We start from the raw sequence: 19,499 nt of genomic DNA, 5'->3' as shown, positions 1-19,499 counted from the left end.
GGAAATGAAAATTAAAACAACAATGAGCTGTCACTACATACCTATCCGAATGGCCAAAATCCAGAACACTGATAACACATATGTAGGTGAGGAATGGGAATGCTAAATGGTACAGCCACCTTGGAGGATGGTTTGGCAGTTTCTTACGAAACTGAACATACTCTTCCAGCAGTCATGCTCTTTGGTATTTACCCAAAGGACTTGAAAACTTATGTCTGCACAAAAACCTGCATGTGGATATTTATAGTGGCTTTATTTCATAATTGTAAATCTTAAACCAATAAGTCATTTTCAGTAAGTGAATGAATAAATAAACTGTGGTAATCCAGACAATGGAACATGAAGCCCTAAAAGAAATGAGCTATCAAGCTAGCAAAAGACATAGAGGAAACTTCAATATATTTTACTAAGCGAAAGGAGCCAATCTGAAAAGGCTATATGCTGTAGGATTCCAATATGACATTGTGGAAAAGGTAAAATTATGGAAATAGTAAAAAAGATCAGTGGTTGCCATGGATTGGGGGGAGGAAGGAATATATAGCTGGAGCACAGAGGATTTTTAAGGCAGTGAAGCTATTCTGTATGATAGCATAATGGTGCATACATGTGATTGAAGTATACATTTGTCTAAACTCATAGAATATACAATTGCAAGAGTGAACTCTAAGGTAAACTATCAACTTTGGGGGATAAAGGTGTGTCACTTTAGGTTCAGTAATTATAACAAATGTGCTATTCTGGTGGGGGAGATTAGTAGCAGGAGAGGTTATACACACGTGGGGCAGAAGGTATACAAGAAATCTCTGCACCTTTACTCAAGTTTGTTGTGAACCTAAAATTGCTCTTAAAATTCTATTAATATATATATATATATATATATATATATATATATATATATGTATATGTAGAGCTTTGTGTATCCATACAATGGAAAACTACTAGGCCATAAAAAGGAATGAATGAGGGTGCCTGTGTGGCTCAGTGGGTTAAGTAAGCCTCTGCCTTCGGCTCAGGTCATGATCTCAGGGTCCTGGGATCGAGTTCCGCATTGGGCTTTCTGCTCAGCAGGGAGCCTGCTTCCCCCCTTTCTCTCTGCCTTCCTCTCTGCCTACTTGTGATCTTTCTCTGTGTGTCAAATAAAGAAAAAAAATCTTTTAAAAAAAAAAAGGAATGAGTGATTGATAGGTACCATGACATGGATAAAACACAAGATAATTATGCTACATGAAAGAAGTCAGATACAAAGAATACATATCAAATGATTCCATTTATATAAACTTCTAGAAAATGCAAAGTAATCTATGACAACAGTCAACCAGCAGTTGCTTGAGACCAATGAGTGCCATAGAGAAGGATTACCAACGGGCAGAAGGAAACTTGGGGGTGATGGGTACGTTTACTACCTTGATTGTGGCTATGTTTCATGCATGTATACATAGGTCAAAATGTGTCAGACTGTACACTTAATATGTGTGGTTTATTGTGTTAGTTATACTTAAAGCTTTGAAAAATAAAAACATTACAGATAGAATTGAAGCTCCACTCTACCTTCTCTGATACTATTCCCCAGGTAACTTCTATCCTGAATTTTATGCTGATCAGTTCTAAGTATGTTTTATACTTTTAGTTCAAATGTTTGCATCTGCAAATAATATATAACATTGTTTTGCATGATTGTATCATTGTATAAGTGGTATACTTGGTGCATTTTTCTACAATTTGACTTTTTTAAAAAAGATTTTATTTATTAGAGAAAGAGAGAGGGCATGAGAGGGGAAAAGGTCAGAGGGAGAAGCAGACTCCCTGTGGAGCTGGGAGCCTGATGTGGGACTTGATCCCGGAACTCCAGGATCATGACCTGAGCTGAAGGCAGTGTCTTAACCAACTGAGCCACCCAGGCATCCCTCTACAATTTGACTTTTTGACTCACCTTTTTAAAGATAAATATATTTGTAGATTAAAGTATCTTTCCTATTGCCCTATTGGTGAAACACTCACCTGCTTACAGTTTTTCCCTTCTGAAGATGCTGCATTGAAAATTTTTGTACCTGTGAATACATATGAGAGTAGGTCATAAGAGTAACTACAGTAAGGGTGGGTTTTCTGGCTGATAGGGTTAAATCAGTGACCCCAGCAGGGTGATGTTTTCTGCTGTTAAACTTTTTATTGGCATATTTTTAGAGGATGATTACCAGCTCCTTTTGGTTAGTGAACAGGGTGAACTGTTCATGTTCCTGTGTTACAAATGGAAGAGAAAGACAGTAATCTGCTCAAGGGCAGCTTGGAAGGTAAGCACAATATTTTCGTGCACCTTTTTTTGCTCCTCTGTTATGCTTTCCTTCTTTACTGGGGCCCTGGTAACAGCTACCTGCCCACTGTTCTCAGGTGCTACAGACTCCTAAAAGAAAATCTGACAGAACCTTATTCTGAAGCAGCAATTTTATCCTAAGAAGCATCAACCCTTTTAACATTTCTTCTGACTCTGGAATGCTTTCGAAATTTATGTTCCTGGCAATATGGTTACATAATTTTACAATGCAGGATTCACCTTTAAAATGTTCTTTGAAGGGGCACCTGGGTGAATCCAGCCCCGTGAGCTCTCTGCTCAGCAGGGAGCCCGCTCCCCCGCCAACCCCCCCCCCCCCCCCCCCCCGCCTGCCTCTCTGCCTACTTGTGATCTCTCTGTCTGTCTAAATAAATAAATAAATAAATAATCTTTTAAAAAAAATGTTCTTTGATATTTCATTGACTGAGTTCATCACACTCTACTGTAGAGTATATGTTTCTATATGTAAGAGCTTTATCCAAGCTGTTAATGCTGAGAGGCAAATTTCTCTCATAAAGAAGTAAAAATGAGCAGGAAGCACAAAGGGGTAGCAGACTGGGCAATGCCTCAATGATCTCAGCAGCATTGTGCAGTCACAACCTCCTTTTGTCACTAAGCAACAAGAAGTTGAGATTCTCTTTGCTCAGACATAGCCTCAAAAAGACAAAAGGAAAGTTTGCTTTTTCTACTTGCTTCCTGGAAAGATGCAAAGTGCTTTAGTAGGCTCGTGGGTAAGAATGCACTTTACAATTAATCTTCGCTCCTGGCCTCTGGGTGGTACCTGAAATTTGAATGAGTCATGGGAGTAAATTTAGCAAGAAGGATTTCATCCAACGTCCAGGCTGATGTAGGACCCTGAACTTCCCACTCCCTCTCTGCCATTCTAAGGTTACCCCTGGAACCTACCTAGTGTTTCTGGTGCCATGTCCTTTCCTATATGTCCTGGTCTTGTGCTAACCAGCTGAACCTCCTAGTCATCTAGCCACCCTATTTATTCCAAGTTCTTTGTTTGGTCTTCCCAAACTTCTGGAGTTTGACTGCCCTGTATACTGGGAACATCTTGAGGGCAAAGACTGTTTTCCACCTGTATATCCCATGCCCAGTCCCATGCCTGGAATGCAGTAAAGGTGGCCCAATAATATTGAACTAAACTAAATAGAAAAAATTAATAATAATAAAAAATAAACTGAATAGAGGGCAAGTTCAACAGATAATAAAAAGACAACTTGGGCAACCCAAACCCTCAGTGGGTTGAAAAGATAAAGGACTTTTCAGTCATGTATAGGAGGCTCCTGTGATGGCCAGAGGCCAAACTTGGGTCACATTCTTTCTGCTCAGAGCTATGATCATGGAGGACCAGACATACCCATCCTTTGCAGGAAGCTCTTAGAACAAACAGTTGGGCTCTAGGAGCTCCCTGGGTAGATATCACTGCTGTCCACAGGGCATCCACCTAATGATACCAATACAGTGTATCTCCTTCTTAGACCTCTCACAAATGCTCATTTCTGTCTTTTGTCAGTCCCTGTCTCTGAAATCCTCTCCAGAAGGTATCCCTGTTGGTAAAGTACGTCTTTTGAAAAGCATATCCCTTGCTTAGGTGCTCCAGCTTCAGAGGGTGCCCTGCTTACCCCAGAACAGCAGGATATGTAGCAAATAAATGCTCACGGTTTTGTCAATAGATGCCCAGGATGGAACCATTCAGTCCCCAGGGAAGGATCTTATCACCAGTCAGTGGCCCTGTTTTCAAAACTCTGCTCCGTGCTCTGAACCATCCCAACCCAAACTCTCTGGTCCCCCTCCCCTCCTGAAAAGTCTCCCTTTGCTCTTAGAAGAGAAGCCATATATTTTTTTTTAAAGATTTTATTTATTTGACAGAGAGTACGAGCAGGGGAAGTGGAAGGCAGAGGGAGAGGGTGAAGCAGGCTCCCCATTGAGCGGGGAGCCTGATGTGGAGCTCAATCCCAGGACCCTGGGATCGTGACCTGAGTCTCAGGGGGACACTTAATCAACTAAGACACCTAGGTGCCCTGAGAATGCATATTCTTTTTTGTTTTTTTTAAGATTTTATTTATTTATTTGACATAGATCACAAGTAGGCAGAGGCAGGCAGAGAGAGAGAGGGGGAAGCAGGCTCCCTGCCAAGCAGAGAGCATGATGTGGGGCTCGATCCCAGGACCCTGAGATCATGACCTGAGCCGAAGGCAGAGGTTTTAACCCACTGAGCCACCCAGGCGCCCCGAGAATGCATATTCTTAAACTAGTGTGAGGCCTGCCCTTCCCTGACCTTACCTGACTAGTTTGCTCAAAATCCTTTAGTCACAAGGATTTTTGTTCTTTTTTGTTCTTCCAACACATTTCTTTCTTTCTTTCTGGCATTGGAACCTTTGCTCTTTCTGTTCCCATCACATAGAATGTTGTTCTGCTGTTCCTTGCACAGCTGACTCCTCCTCATGTTCAGGTCCCACCCTCATTATCATGAAGGGCTATCTGTGTTCCCTGTTACTCTTGATCTAGTTATTTGGTCAGGTTATTTCTTCCCTGACCTTATTTGCTGTGTCGCACTCCTTCACCAGAAGGAAGTTTCACCAGGACCAGGATATTTCTGTCCTTTCACCATTTTCTCCCTAGTTTATACTGGAATTTTATGAAAGAGGGGAAGGATGGAAAAAAGGGGAAAAAAAAGGGAAAGGGCACATACATACATAACCCTCCTAGGTGGGCCAGCACAGCTGAGACAACTGTTTTGTTTGTTTGTTTGTTTTTAAGATTTTATTTGTCAGAGGGAGATCACAAGCAGGGGGAGGGGCAGGAAGAGGGAGAAGCAATCTCTCCGCTGAGTAAGGAGCCTGAAGCAGCATGCGATGCCAGGACCCTGGGATCATGACCTGAGTCTAAGGCAGTTGCTAAACCAACTGAGCCACCCAGGCATCGCGAGACCAACTGTTCTAATGATGGATGACAGATGTGTGTCTCTCTCCTCAGATTCTTTTTATTCTGACAGTAGCTCCCAGGAGAGGGTTCTGGCCTGGGGACCCTGAGGTCTGAGACTCAGGGTAAGCATTTGGGAGGGATTCACCCTCATGCCTGCCTTATTATAGCACAACACTGGCTTCTATGGGCACTACAGAGGCCAATTCAAGAGTGAAAGTGCTCAAGAATACCGCCTTGCAGCCAAGCCCCAGCCTCCAGCAGTGTTCCTGCAGCGATGTCAGGTACAAGGCAGCCCTGGGGGCAGCTGGGGTGGCTGGGCCAGTTTCTATTTCTCTTGGAACCCAAAAGCATCATCCCCAGAACTACCACTGCTGGACTGACACCTGAGGCCAGCTTATCCCCCAGAAAATGCATGAGCCCTAGCCACTCGTCCCTGAAATAGCATATTTACAGATCTCCACCTATAGAAAGGGTGGAGAAGAGCTAGTACCAAGCTGGAAAGTCTTGCTCATTGCTTCTTCTGGGTGGACGGAAGGTCAGGACCCAGTTTGGGTAGGTGGCCATGGGGAAAGACCCTCCAGAGCCCAGAAAGTAAGCCTTGAGTTTTGCCAACAACTGCTCTCAAGCTCAGATTCCTTGATGTCATGAAAGCCCATGGCCTAATTCACAGTCAGCCTTGTAGTCCAGGCGCCCAGGAGGCCTCTTTTGGTGAGGGAAGCAGCCTATAAAGTGGCTGGGTACCCACCCACATGTGTAGCCAAGGAGGACTGGAAAGGAGTAATGAGAGAAATAGCTGGAAAAGGCTTCCAGAGAACAGAAGAAAGAGAGAGAGATAAAGGGCCCAGACCCTCTACTGCTTCTAGGTCTGGAAACAAGGAGGGGGCACTGATCATCAGTTGGGGTCCCAACAATAAAAATCTCACTCAAATCAGGACAACTCAGCAGAGTGTACATGCAAAGGAGTTGGATGTGAGGGCCTCAGGTAAACGTGGTATCATAGGCTGGCAACAACCAAGTGGTCAGTACCATTGAGCCCAGATGGACAGGGGGAAAAGTATGGCTCCTAGAACCCAGAAGGAGTGGGTGGTTTGGAGACAACTACCGTGAGAGGAGTGGTGATCATGGGGGGAGAGAGACAGACAGGAGGGGGCTAGTCTCGGGTGGAGTTAAGAGAAGAGACCTCTCCTTCCTTCCCTCCATCTTTTCCCAGGGCTTTTCAATGGCCAGAGGGAAGGCAGGCTGGTGAGAAATGCACTCAGATCAGCCCCCTGGGCAACAGCAGAATGGAGAACATGGAAAGGAACCTGGAGGAGTGTCTGGAACATTCTCTGTCCACTGCAGCTTCTTGCTCCCAAGCCTCTAGCCAGATCCTGCTTGATCTGCCATCTGAATTCTCCATGACTTGCTTTTCCAGGCCAAGAACAGGGTCTTAGAGGCTGCCATATTATGGAGTCTGAATTTCCTTAGCATTCTCAGTTTGAAGGAGAGCCTGGCATTGCCTAATGAGAGAGCTGGATCCAAAGGTAGCTCCAGACCACTTATCTGGGATCACTTCTCCCTTGAGAATAATGGGACCTGGGTAGTTCAGGGACAGAGGCAAGCCGGGAACTTTGTTCTGGGTGTTTGTAGTAGCCCAGTGCCAGCTGTCATCCTAAAGACGGAACATTCAATCTGTCCCCCAGAAACAGAAGTTGGGAACATGTTTTGGGACATGTTTTTTTTTTTTTTAAATATAATTTTTTATTTTTTATAAACATATATTTTTATCCCCAGGGGTACAGGTCTGTGAATCACCAGGTTTACACACTTCACAGCACTCACCAAAACACATACCCTCCCCAATGTCCATAATACCACCCCTTTCTCCCAAACCCCCTCCCCCCAGCAACCCTCAGTTTGTTTTGTGAGATTAAGAGTCACTTATGGTTTGTCTTTGGGACATGTTTTAATTGAAGACTTGCTACACAAAGCATTTACTAGCATTACCAGCATCCCCAAACAGCATGATCTCTGAGTGTTGGGCTCAGACTGTATAAATGCACAGTCTGGTGGCTCTTTCTATGTCTAAAGCTCTTTTAATTAGTGGAACTGTTTGGGGAAGGTGCACATTTTATTTTTCTATTAGCTAAGAGATACCAGTTTTCAACCAGCTGCTTGCAGCTATTATTGTTGAAAAATTTTTCAAGATGTGACACCACTTTTCTTTAGTTTGGGGCAGGTAGAAATTGTGTCATTCAGATGCAAGAAAATTCTCTTTTTTTTCTTTTTCTCTTCCGGACTGAATTAACTTATTTCTAGTACTTACCTGCCTGACTCTTGGGACATGTAATCCTGGTCCTGTTTGTTTCTTCTTTTTTTAAGAGGTTACTTTTATTTTTAATGGTCCTGTTCGTTCTTAAGGTCAGACAAGAGCCACAAGGCCTCATGGTTTGGAGTAGATCCTTCATTGGTAGTGCCATGATTGTTGTATCCCTGTTCCACCACTGACATGCCTCAGCCTGTCACAGGAGCTCCTTACTCAGCATCCTATTGACTGCAGAATGCCCAGCCTCCACAAGGGTCCTTAGCTCTCCCACATGCAACTACTGCCCCATCCCAGGAAATCTACCTTTCCTCCATGGTCTCTTCAACTGGAACCCAAGCCCAAGCCCATCAGCTCAGAGACCATGGGTTTTACCACCTCAATTGAAAAGGATCCCTAGAAACAAAGATGCAGGTGAAATTCTTTCCAGGGAAAAGAATACTCAGAACTGCCCACATGGAAGGAAATGACTTCACTTCTTACCAGGCTTTCACTATTGTGAGAACAAAACTTGAGTCAGTGGAAATCAATAGATTATGCTACCACCATTAGAACAGTGACTTTCACTCTTGAGGGATGGTGTCTAGAGACATTCAGAATGATCCAGAATCTGACATACCATCATAGGCTGTCCTATAATACAGCCTTTAACAAAACTAAGCTGTTCTGAACCCTTGGTAATAGAATTGTGCACCTTTATACCAACAATGTTGGGAAAGCACCAAAATCCACATGGGGCATGTGACCAGGCTGATTTCAAGAAGTTTGTGTTGTAAAACCTGAAGTTCATATGAGGTGGTCTGAAACAAACAAATAACATGTCAGCAGGGCCTGTAGTGGTTCCCTATATGATAAGTGTGTCTATGACCAGATCAAGTGTGCTTTCCTTACCAAGGAGCATAATAACACTGCGAAAGTGTTGAAGGCACAAGCATAAAGTCAGAAAGCTAAATTTTTCTTAATGAAGCTTTTTGGATTAATAAAAAAAAATCAAAAGGCAAAAATACATGCATAGTGAGTTTTCAGAGTCAGAGTTGCCTCCAACAACAGAGGCATCCACATTCTAGGGCTGTGTACAATTTTTAGCCAAGGATAGAGATGGAGAAGAAATTTGGGGGTCATTTAGAACTTGCTGCATACTCCCAAGGTTTTTTTAATTGAAATTTTTGTTGAAACAACTATAAATTCATAACCGGTTGTAAGAAATAATAGAGACCCTTTCTATACTTTTCCCAGTTTCCCCCAATGAAAACATTTTGCAACACTATAGTATAATACTGCAACCAGGACACTGACATTAATGCAACCCACCTATCTCAGATTTCCATTTTACTTACACTACTTGTATATATTAAGACCTATAAAATTTTATCGCCTATTTATGTTTGTGTACCCACCACCACAGTTAACACACTGGCCAACATTGCAAGTATCCCTGGTACTGCCCTTTTATGACCACACCCACCAGCCTCCTGCTCCTCTACCCTTTCTCTGTCCCTAATCCCTAGCAACTACCAGCCTCTTCTCCTTTTCTAAAATTTTGTCATTTCAAAAATATTATATAAATAGAATGATATAGCATGCAATATTTGGAGATTGGTTTTTCTTCCTCAATATAATTTTCTAGAGATTCATCCAGGTGATTTATGGTTCATTCCTCTTCATTACTGAGTAGTATTCTATAGCATGCATATGTCAGTTTGTATAACCATTCACCTATTAAAAATATTGAGGCTGGTTCCAGTTTTTGGCTCTTACAAATAAAGCTGCTACAGGTTTTTGGGTGAACATAAGTTTTCCTCTCTTGGATTAAATGCCTAAGAGTACAATTGCTGGATTATATGATGGCTGTATGTTTAGTTTTTTTAAAACTGCCAAACTGTTTTTTTCTCTTTTTTTAAAGATTTTATTTATTTATTTGACAGAGAGAGATCACAAGTAGGCAGAGAGGCAGGCAGAGAGAGAGAAGAGGAAGCAGGATCCCAGGACATCATGATCTGAGCCAAAGGCAGAGGCTTTAGCCCACTGAGCCACCCAGGCACCCCTGCCAAACTGTTTTTTAGAGTGACTGTACCGTTTTGTGTTCCCATCAGCAATGTATGAATGATCCAGTTTCTCTGCATTCTCAACATTTGGTACTGTCTCTATTTTAGCCATTCTGATAAATATGTCATATCTCATTGTGATCTCAATTTGCATTTCATTAGTGTTTAATGATGGTGAACATTTTTTCATGTGTTATTTGCCATCTGTATATCCTTTTCAGTGAAATGGCTTCATCTTGTTTGTCCATTTTCTTTTTTTTATTTAAATTCAATCAATTAACATAAAATGTATTATTTGTTTCAGAGGTACAAGTCTGTGATTCATCAGTCTTTTATAATACCAATTGCTCACTACAACATATACCCTCCCCAATGTTCATCACCCCCTTACCCCATTCTCCCACCTCCTTACCCTCCAGCAACCCTCAGTTTATTTCCGAAGATTAGGAATCTCTTGTGATTTTTCTCCCTCCCTGGTTTTGTCTTGTTTCATTTTCTTTTTTCTCTTCCCCTATGATCCTCTCCATTGTTTCCTGAATTCCACCTATCACTGAGATCATATGATAATTGTCTTTCTATAATTGACTATAATTTCTATAATTGACTTATTTCATTAACTTAATATCCTCTAATTCCATCCACATCATTTATGGATTTATTAAGATTTCATTTTTTATGGCTGCATAACATTCCATGCACTTCTTTATCCATCCGTCAATAGACATCTGACATTTGCCCATTTTCTAATAGGATTGTTATTTTACTGTTGAGTTGTGAGAATTCTTTATATATTCTAGATATTATTCCTTTATGGGCTATTTGATTTGCAAGTATTTTCTCCCTGTCTGTGGCTTGTCTTTTCATCCTTTTTATACAAATTTTCACAGAGCAAAACTTTAAAAATTTTTTGATGGGGTCCAATTTATCAATTTTATTTTATTGCTCTTGCTTTTGGTATCAAATCAAAGAACTCTTTGCCTAGTTCTAAATGCTGAAAATTTTTTCCTGTTTTTTTTCTAAAAGGGCCCTGGGTTTTTAATCCCTGTTGTGTCAGCTTGCTTTATGAGGAATGAAAGGTAAGGCTGGCTGGCTTCCCACCTTCATGGAGCTTTCATTCTACTTGGAAACCAACACCAGCTGTCTAGGGCAGGAGGTCCTGCTAGGGGAGCTTGTTAAAGATACATACCACACACACACACACACACACACACACACACACACAGATACATACCACAGAAGATTCTGATTCAGGGATCTGGGATGAAGCTAAACCCAGTCTTTTATCTAGCAACCTGTTGTCAGCCATTGCTCATACACCAACCCAGCCTAGACTGAACTCATCAGATCAGACACTTCATTCAGGTTTGCAGCAGAAGAAGCTGAATGGCTGGGGACAGGGAACTCTAGGGCCAGAGACCAGGCACAAAGTCAAGGTTGGATGGTCTTAGGAGAGATTCCTACTAAAGTCTGGAGGCCTGGGGGGTGGCCTTTCTCTGCCTGGGGATAGGTTATGGTTCTATGGCTCCAAGTAAGCCAAAGCAAATGCCCTGAGGACTTTCTGAACCCTGTCCTTTAATTAAACAGCAAACATGTATTTGCCCAGGCACTGGGCTCAGTGTTGGAGTTATAGATGTGACCAAGACAGACAATAATCTTTGCCCACAAGGAGCTTACGTTCTTGTCAGGAACATTAGGCAACATCATACTATGTAGTCACCTAGTATGCCAGAAGGTGGAAAATGCAGAGTTGGGTGTCGGCACTGATAGTGTTAGTATTTGAAGAAATCCTCCCAAGTGGGAAGTGAGAGGGAGTCCTACGGCCAGCTACAAGAAGAGTCCCAGACAGAAGGCCCAGGTGTTGCAAAGGCCCAAAGTGGATATAGCTGGTATGTTTCAGAAGCATTAAGGATGCCAGTGCAGTTGCAGATAATGGAGAAATCAATACTGTGTGGGTCTCATGGACCACTACATTGACTTTGGCTTTTATAAACATGAGGAAATATTGTAAATTTTCAGCAAACAAGGAAGATGATTTTATCTACATATCAGAAGAGTTATTCTACCTGCTAAGAGAACAATAAACTGGAAGGGAAGGCTTGGAAGTAGAGACATGAGGTAGGAAGCTCTTGCAATAATTCAAGCAAGAGAAGAATGTGTTTCTTGGATCAGGGAAAGCAGTGGACATGCTAAGGAGTGGTCCAATCCTGGGCATATGTTGAAGGAATAATCAACAGGATTTCCTGATACTTTGGATATAGGGTGTGAAAGAAGAGAATCAAAGGGACTCTAAGGTTTTTGGCAGGATCTAGCTACCATGACCTGACCTGGGGGAGGCTCTGGAGGGCTGGGGTTGGGGCATAATCCAGAGCTCAGTCGTGGTTGGAGATGCCTGTAAGACATTTACAAGAAGATATGGAATAGCTTCTTGGCTATTGAGTCTGGAGATCAGGACAGAGTTCAAGCTAGATAGAGAAATGGCCGTTTCCAGGTGGTACTTAGGGCCAAGAGCTTGGGTTGCTGATGAAGGATTAAATGTTGACAGAGGGGAGGAAAGAATTGAAGCCTGGTCCTGGACAATCTAAGAGTTAAAGGACGTGACATGAAACTTAAACCACTGCCCTTCTGGTGGCAGGATGTCTTCGAAGATGCCTCAGCCCCTTCTTCAATCAGCAGCCCTAGAGACTTTTGATTTGGAGGCAAATACCTGCATGAGATGTCCTAGGAGTGAGGCAAACAGCTTTAATTTCTAGCTGCTCTTTCAGGATTTTGGCAATTTTAGCAGTTTAGGGGTAGTGGCTCCTGGCAGCTTCCCTCCATTCTGGGTCCTGACATAACATCTGAAGGGCAGGTGAGCATCATTTTCCCCCCATTTACCTTCTTTCTCACTGTCTTTAAAGGAGCCAGCACAGCAACACTTGTTCTCCAAGCATGACAACCGTACTTCTTTCGACAAAGTGAGTGCTGGAGAAAGGAAGGAGAACGGGCAGGGCCCCAGCCTAGACTGAAGTTGAGGTAGGGTGGTGGGGATAAGACACTGAGGGGAGGGAGGGCTCCTGAAAACCTCTCTTGTCTGGGAAACAGCCCATTTCCCAAACAAAGGTACCTCTGCTTTGGTTTCATCTACTAGCTTGCCTGACAATGTGTAAATATCCCAGGGGCCACTGGCTTTCTGGAGGTTTCACCCTGGAATGGAGGGCATAACTGGGGAGGCATGCCAAAGAGGCTGGGGGTACAGGCCAGGGGAGCCTGGCATCACCAAGTAGGCTTGCGTTGAGGAGGGGCCAAGGGGTGCTTGGTGCCAGGACTGTGGGCCAAGGGCCCATACCGTTGAGGAGGGCCCCTACTGCCTGCTGCAGGGAATCGGAAGGCGGAAAGACCTGGAGCGTCTGTGGCAGCGGCACACCTTCCTGCGCTGGGCACCCCAGGAGCTGGAGTTGAGCCAGCAGCGGCCCCCTGAATCCTCCTACCAGGCCAATTTCCGGTCAGGCCCAGGACTCAGTGACCTCCCCCAGCGCCTTATCCACTTTGTGCAGATCGAGCCTCCCCGAACCAGCACCACCTACCAACAGAACTTCTGCCAGCCATCCCGGGGTGGCCACTGTGGCAGCAGCAATACGGGACCGGTAACCAACACACTGCCTGACCTCCCAGGGATCCCAAGACCCAAGCTGCTGCAGCATTACCTTCATGCTGGGGTCTCGGAGTGTCTAAACTGGTCCAGATTATTAAACAAGGACAGCTGACACAGCGGCCTTTCTGTGCTTGCAGTCCAAGGGCTCTTAGAAGCTGGACAGCGGTGAGGCCCATTGCACCTGTGTGCTAGGCAGGGGAGGTGCTGCCCTGGGAACCCTGCCACTGAGTGAAAACCCTGCAGGAGCCTAAGGGCCCAGAAGGTCCACCACGGTCATAGCAGATCAGTTCTGGGACCCCAAATCCATTCTTCCAGTAAACCCAGCTGTGCGCCCCTTGTACTCATGCAGCTGTAGGGAAAGCAGTCAGTGGGCCCTTCTAGCGAGCAGCAAAGACTGGAGGAGGAGGCACATGCTGGTAGCTCTGATTTCTCTGGGAGGCTACCATGCCTCTGGGGGTCTGGTGGGAAGCCACATAGTTCTGCCTAAGCTGGGACAGGAGGAGCCTGCCCTGGCCACAGCCCCCACTGGAACACCCCCTCCCTACGGAGGTGAGAAGAGACTTTGAGGAAATCCTGTGTGCCGTGAACCTGGAGGTCATCCCAACCCTGGGGTACTTTGCTATAGTTTTCTGAGCTCTTCTCTGGCCATCCCGTGAGTGCCCTCTAACACCCAGAACAGTGGGGGCAGCAGTCATCCTACGTCACCAAAAAGGAAACTAAGGCTTAGGTGGGGCTAAGACACCAGAACACTTTGGGGAGCAGAAGCAAGATCCAAAAGGCTACTCTGAACCCTCTTCCCTGGGAGAATCAAGGCTCCTGAAGGAGGGCAAGGGGTTGCAGGGGCAACACAGGAGTCCACACCGAGGGCCATACACCAGATTTTAGCAGCACTTTTACTTTCACATCTGAACTTCCTGGGTCCTCACAACAGCCCTGTGAGGTAGGTAGGGCAGGAAGGTTTCAGAGATCCCCATTTACAGATGAGGATGCTGAGGCACAGAGAGGTGAAATGACTTGCTCAAGGTCACACAGTCAATAGTGTAAAGGGCCCAAAGCCACTATTCCTCTGGTCCTCTGGAGGTTCCTACATCTACTCCTCCACACCCTCTGTGTCCTCTGACCTCCCTGAACTCTCCTGGGGCCACAGAGGCCCTCAAGGTAGGCTGACAGCTAGGATTTTTCAGGAACAGCCACTGGGGTGAGACTGGTCAACTCCAGGTAGGCACTAATCCTGTGGGGCCTGAGGCCAGCTCTTCCATCCTCCCACTTCCCAGTTGGACAGAGGGCCCAGTAGTTCCAGAGCAAGTGTGGAGCTAGGCATGGTCCATGAATGAATGGGGATAAAGGTGGGTATAAGCATATGTGTCCTGCACTAAAGACAAAGTGCCCTCACCCTTTGTACCTGACCTTGGGCCTCCCGCATCCACAGAGCCACAATGAGCTTCTTCAGCAGCAAAAGGAGCCACGGACCTGTGCCAGGGGGCACTGCGCTGCTCCAGCTGCCACATCCCCGTCAGGCATTCAGACCCCATCACGCAGACACAGCGCCTCCACAGCTTGGCTGGGACCTTGGGCCACACCCCCAATGACAAACAGCCGGGGCCCAGCCTGCAGACTAGAACAGGAGCAGCGGGCTGTGGGCATGGCCGGCAGGGCCTCCCAGCGCCGCCGTGCTAGGCTGAAGCCCTCCACAGAGCCCAGAGGGCATGGCTGGTTGCCTGCAGGAAGGAGAAAGAAGTTGTAAAGGGCCCCGGCTGCAAGGGCCTTGACTCTTTTGCTTGCGGAGCCCACAGATGGCTCAGCAGGCATCACCCCAGGATGAGCTACCAGTGCCTTGCCCCCACGGCCCCCATTCATCATTTGTTCATTTCTTTAGATTTCTATTTGTCCATTCATTTAGTGGTCACTTGTCCTGTTTCTGTCTCCTAGGCCCCTACTGGTGCAGAGCCATCAATCAGGTGCTGAGGGGCACCCCAAGAGTTAGGCTAAGCAGACTATACCCTGGCTGCTTCACAGATTGGGAAAGGGAAGGTCACAAATCCCTCATCCCTGGAGTGCCAGCGGAAGGGCAGGAGGTAGTGCTCATGCTTGGGGCTCTTCCTTCCTGTCTTGGGTTCACCTCCTTTCCCTAGCCCCACAGTTACTTACCAAGGCCCCCAATGGCCACGATGTGGCCCCCAAGGGAGCCAACTACAAAGTCGGCCCTCTTATCCCTCATACGCAGGCTGCGGGGCAGCTTGGTCCAGGACCCTGCAAGAAAGGGGAAGTCAGATCCAGCCCCCACGACATACACTGTGCCCCTCCATCCCATGGAAAGTGGGGGGACAACCCAGGCTAGCCACTGCTCACCATGTTCCAGGTCGAACATCTCCACAGTGTTGACAAAGTGTGGGCGGGAGTAGAAATTGTGGGGCCCGGGTTGCTGCAGGCCACCCAGGCTGAAGACGCTGCCTTCTGCCATGGCACAACCAGCAAAGGCCCGGCGGCTGGGCAGGCTTGGGTGCCGGGTCCAGGTACAGGCCTCCAGATCAAAGGCCTCAAAAGCAGTCACTGGGAGCTTTCCCTGGCGGCCCCCTGCCAATGGAATTGGGGCACCTGGGAAAGAGTCTGGAGGCCCAGCAGGCTCCTCCTTCACCAGGTTGCTAAGCCTTCACCACTGCCCACCCTAGCCCCCCATACCCAGTTGTGTGCACACCAGAGCATGGATCCCCTACCCTGCAGATCCTCGGGCCCAGGGGTACGGTTTTCCAGCCCAGGAGGGCCACCAAAGGTCAGAACCTCCAAGCAAGCCTGGCTCACTCAAAGCTTCTCTTGTCCTGCCATCTCAGGCTAAACCTGATCCCAGCCAACCTATGGGGATAGGTGTTTCTGTACATTGAGCCCCTTTCCCATATCCCCCAGGCCCTTACCCAGGACATAGATCTTGTTCCCGTGCAGGAAGGTAGAAGCCCCGTAGCAGGGTGTGGGCATGGAGGGGAGCGAAAGCCAGCAGTCCCGCCGGGGCTCATATACCCGAACTTGGGCCTGGGGAGCCGTGTCTGGGCCCATTCCCCCCAGAGCATACACCATACCATCTGCATAGAAAAGAGCAATTCAGAGTGCACCTCAGCCTGGTCAGGGCACCCTACCCTGATGGCTGCCCAGGTCAGGCCTGGGCGTGGCTGGGGACCCACATGTTTGTAGTACCCCTCCCAAACAGCAGAGAAACCCTCCTTCCTTCCTAGAGTGGGGGCTGGGAGAGCTAGGATTCCTGCTCTGGCCAGGGCCCCTCCAAGTGAAGAGCAGGAGGCAGATGATCTAATTATAATTCATCTCTGTCTCCCTGGAGATGCTATGGCAACCAAGTCTGGCATCCAAGCAGGACCGGTGGTCAGACCTGGAGGCCACAAGGTGGGGGCTCCTCTAGGGGAAGAAGGCTGGAGGATGGCTTAAGCCAGGGAGGGGCATATGGGGATCTATTAAGCTTAGAACTCAACCTGGGGAGGGATCTCTGGGGATCAGCTGGGGGATAGGAGAGGGGCTTAGGCCTGTCGGTAGGGGTGCTGGCTGCAAGCCTTCTGCCCAGAAGCCCTGCCAGCACCTCTGTATCTCATCCTTTCACTGGGGGAGATTCTGGTCCTGTTACACCCTCCGGGTCAGATGGGGGTATGTCTGGAGGCCTTGGGGAGATGGGTCAGTCAGCTGAGGGCTTCCATGGCAACTATCCCCAGACCAGCTTGGTCTTCCCATCTCAGGCTCCCTGGTAAATGTGTATATGGGAGGAAGAGGGGGGAGGGAATCTAAGCACTTACTGGGCTCTGAGCCAAGGCCATGCTCCCCTCCCCCTCCCCTAGACTATTTATAACCCTGAGAGTCATTGGGCTACCCCTCCTTGTCTCTTAGAAAAGAGGAATGGGCAGGGAGGTGGTTAGGGCCTCCCAGCATGCTGGGGGCCAGCCTGGGCTCTGCCTCCCACTTCACAGTGGGAAAGGGCAGTTAAGGCCGCTGCTAGCTCAACTCAGACCTAGGTAGGAGCGGTCTTTACAAGAGTCAAAGCTGTGTCCAGGGCACTCAGGCAAAATATACAGCTCTTGTCCAATCTCTGAGGGTAAGGGACCAAGTCAGAAAGGAACAGAGGGTGTGGGGATGCCTGAAGGACTCCCTTAAGGCCACTCACCTCTCTCCACAGTTGCAACCCCCATGGCTGCCTGAGGGAGGGTGGCCCGACGCTCCCAGCGGCCCTCGTCAGCCAGGAAAGCCTCCACGGCAGCTACAGGACTCTGGCCCTCATCCACACCGCCCACCACTAGCACCTGCTTGCCCAGCACCACAGCAGCTGCACCAGCCCGGGCAGTGGGCAGGGGGGCCAGTGCAAGCCATGTATGTGAGGCCATGTCCAGGGTCTCAGCAGTGTCCAGGGGCAGTCCGGCCCGGCCACAGCCCCCCAACACTAGCAGGTGCCCATCCTGGTATGCCACTGTGCCATACACCCGGCAGGTAGGCATGGGTGGGAACACCTGCCAAGCAAAGGCCCGGCCACTGCCTGTAGCCATGGTGTTCACCTCCAGTGGCAGGCCATACTATCTGCTCAGGTTGCAGGCCTCACTGAGGGGCATGATGGGGCCTCCTCTTGACTCTATCAGGCCCACAGGCAGTGTCTGACCAGTTCAGGGACCTTGCCTTCACCTGGAGGAGAGAGGGAAAACAAAGGGTCAGGGCCACTGAGCAGCCCCTCAGTACACAGTTGAGCAGTCTGTAGCTGAGGGAAGGGCTGGCCCAAAATCACTGGTGGGAAAGGCACAGGGAGGACCTACCCCTGACCTACCCTTGCTGGCTAGCGCACCACTGTAGCTCAGAGCCCTCCTGGGTGGGAAAGAGAGCAGATTCCCAAATACTCAGGGAACTTCTCCCCTTCCTGTGGGGCATGAGGGATTCTCCCCTCACCCCCTGCCCTCACCTAAGAACACCCAACATTCCCTCCCCCTTCAGATCTAGGTCAAGGTGGCAAGTCAGTTGACTTACTTCCTTTTGACAATCCTCATGCTGGTGTTCTGCACGAATAGAGTCTTACTGTACCCTCCCCTTACTGCCTTCCAGTGCGCCCTGGACAGCCAGGGATCAGACTCCAGGGTATACTTACAACCCTTTTGGGGGCCGTTCCATAGAGATCATCCATTCCCACCAGCAAAAGGCCAAGATCAGGGCATTTGGGAGGGGAGAAGCTGGACGCCAGGGTCCCACATTCCCCCTTCAGGTCTACTCTTAGAGGTTCGGCCCATGCCAGGTTCCCAGAGGCCCCTCTCCTTGGAGTCCAGAAGTAGGGAGGGGGATGATTTTGGGATCCCATGACCATTAGGACTCCAGACTCCCATAGTCCAGGGCGTTTCCAGTAGGAATGAGCAGCTGGACTTTCGAACCCCCTCACAGCAGATCCCCAAGTTCCTCATCTTCTCCTTTCCCGCGGGGGCCAAGCTTCTGGGACCCTCGGCGTGATGGCCTCCTGGCCCCAAACTTCCAGCTCGCGGGAGGCGGGGGGGCGGGTCCCGGCGAGAGCGCTTGGGGCTCTGCGCCCCGCGCCCCAAACTTCCCCTGAGCGCGGCTCCTGCGGGACTCACCGGCCGGGGCTCCGGCGCCGCCGGGACGCGGGGTCCGCCGTTCCGGCTCCGTGCGGGCTCTGGCTGGGGCTGAGGCCAGGCTCCGGCGGGGCTCCGGCGGGGCTCCGGCTCGGCTCGGCGAGGGGCGGGGCTGGACCGGGTCCGCCCCTCGTCCCCCCTCCCGACTCGGGAAAATCTCCCCCCTTCCCCCCTCCTTAACCCTGCACCTGCCGTGGCCAGAGCAGGGCGCGTCGACCCATAGTCACAGGCAAATCGGTAAACAGACAGATGGACATGTGGACGCTGGGCCTGCCCGGGATTTAGAGTCCGATCTCGGGCTGGGGGAGAACTGAGGCAGCACTGAGCAGCACAATACGTGTACGGTGGGGGACCGCTCTGAGCGGGACCCAGCCTGGGAGCACCCGCGGGGTGGGGGGGCGGGGGGCGGGCCAGCAGAACCTGCAGGCTTGAGGGGCCGGCGCCCGCCCACCCGCACTGAGCTCGTACAAGCTCTAAGACAGGCTTCGCGGCGGCGCCCCCTGGAGGCCACTTGGGGCGTGGCCCGGGTCTCTTTTAGGGGCGGTGGCTGGGTCGCACCTCCCCAAGCACATAGCAAGACAAGGAAGAGGTCTTACGGTGGACATGGAGGCTAGCAGGGGATGGAGGAGCAGGCAGTGCCGGCCTCAAT

At 48.6% G+C, this 19,499-nt stretch overlaps 2 protein-coding genes and 1 pseudogene across 3 annotated transcripts; 2 read left to right on the top strand and 1 right to left on the bottom strand.

Annotated features, from left to right (window-relative positions):
* Nucleotides 1-3,030: 3,030 nt before the first annotated feature.
* C2H3orf84 (chromosome 2 C3orf84 homolog) lies at nt 3,031-13,399 on the top strand. Its single transcript, XM_059387824.1, has 4 exons — nt 3,031-3,057; nt 5,428-5,541; nt 12,505-12,561; nt 12,943-13,399. The coding sequence occupies exons 1-4, from the start codon at nt 3,031-3,033 to the stop codon at nt 13,348-13,350; spliced, it is 606 nt and encodes a 201-aa protein (XP_059243807.1). The 3' UTR covers nt 13,351-13,399.
* LOC132012506 (large ribosomal subunit protein eL34-like) lies at nt 8,161-12,296 on the top strand (annotated as a pseudogene).
* A 713-nt stretch (nt 13,400-14,112) lies between the features above and the next one.
* On the bottom strand, nt 14,113-18,962 carry KLHDC8B (kelch domain containing 8B). 2 transcript variants are annotated; one of them, XM_059387822.1, is made up of 6 exons: nt 18,833-18,957; nt 17,395-17,903; nt 16,148-16,312; nt 15,588-15,812; nt 15,387-15,488; nt 14,113-14,956 (listed from the first exon to the last, which is right to left on the bottom strand). In XM_059387822.1, the coding sequence occupies exons 2-6, from the start codon at nt 17,768-17,770 to the stop codon at nt 14,760-14,762; spliced, it is 1,065 nt and encodes a 354-aa protein (XP_059243805.1). In that variant the 5' UTR covers nt 17,771-17,903; nt 18,833-18,957; the 3' UTR covers nt 14,113-14,759. The 2 variants fall into 2 exon arrangements, with proteins under 2 accessions (XP_059243805.1, XP_059243806.1); XM_059387823.1 differs by lacking the exon at nt 16,148-16,312 and having other exon boundaries at nt 18,833-18,962.
* Nucleotides 18,963-19,499: the final 537 nt, after the last annotated feature.

This window comes from Mustela nigripes, chromosome 2, assembly GCF_022355385.1.
Source record: "Mustela nigripes isolate SB6536 chromosome 2, MUSNIG.SB6536, whole genome shotgun sequence".
In the NCBI taxonomy this organism is placed as follows: Eukaryota; Metazoa; Chordata; class Mammalia; order Carnivora; family Mustelidae; genus Mustela; species Mustela nigripes.
The sequence above is the reverse complement of the archived record's forward strand: the minus strand, read 5'-3'. Positions and strand labels throughout refer to the sequence as shown.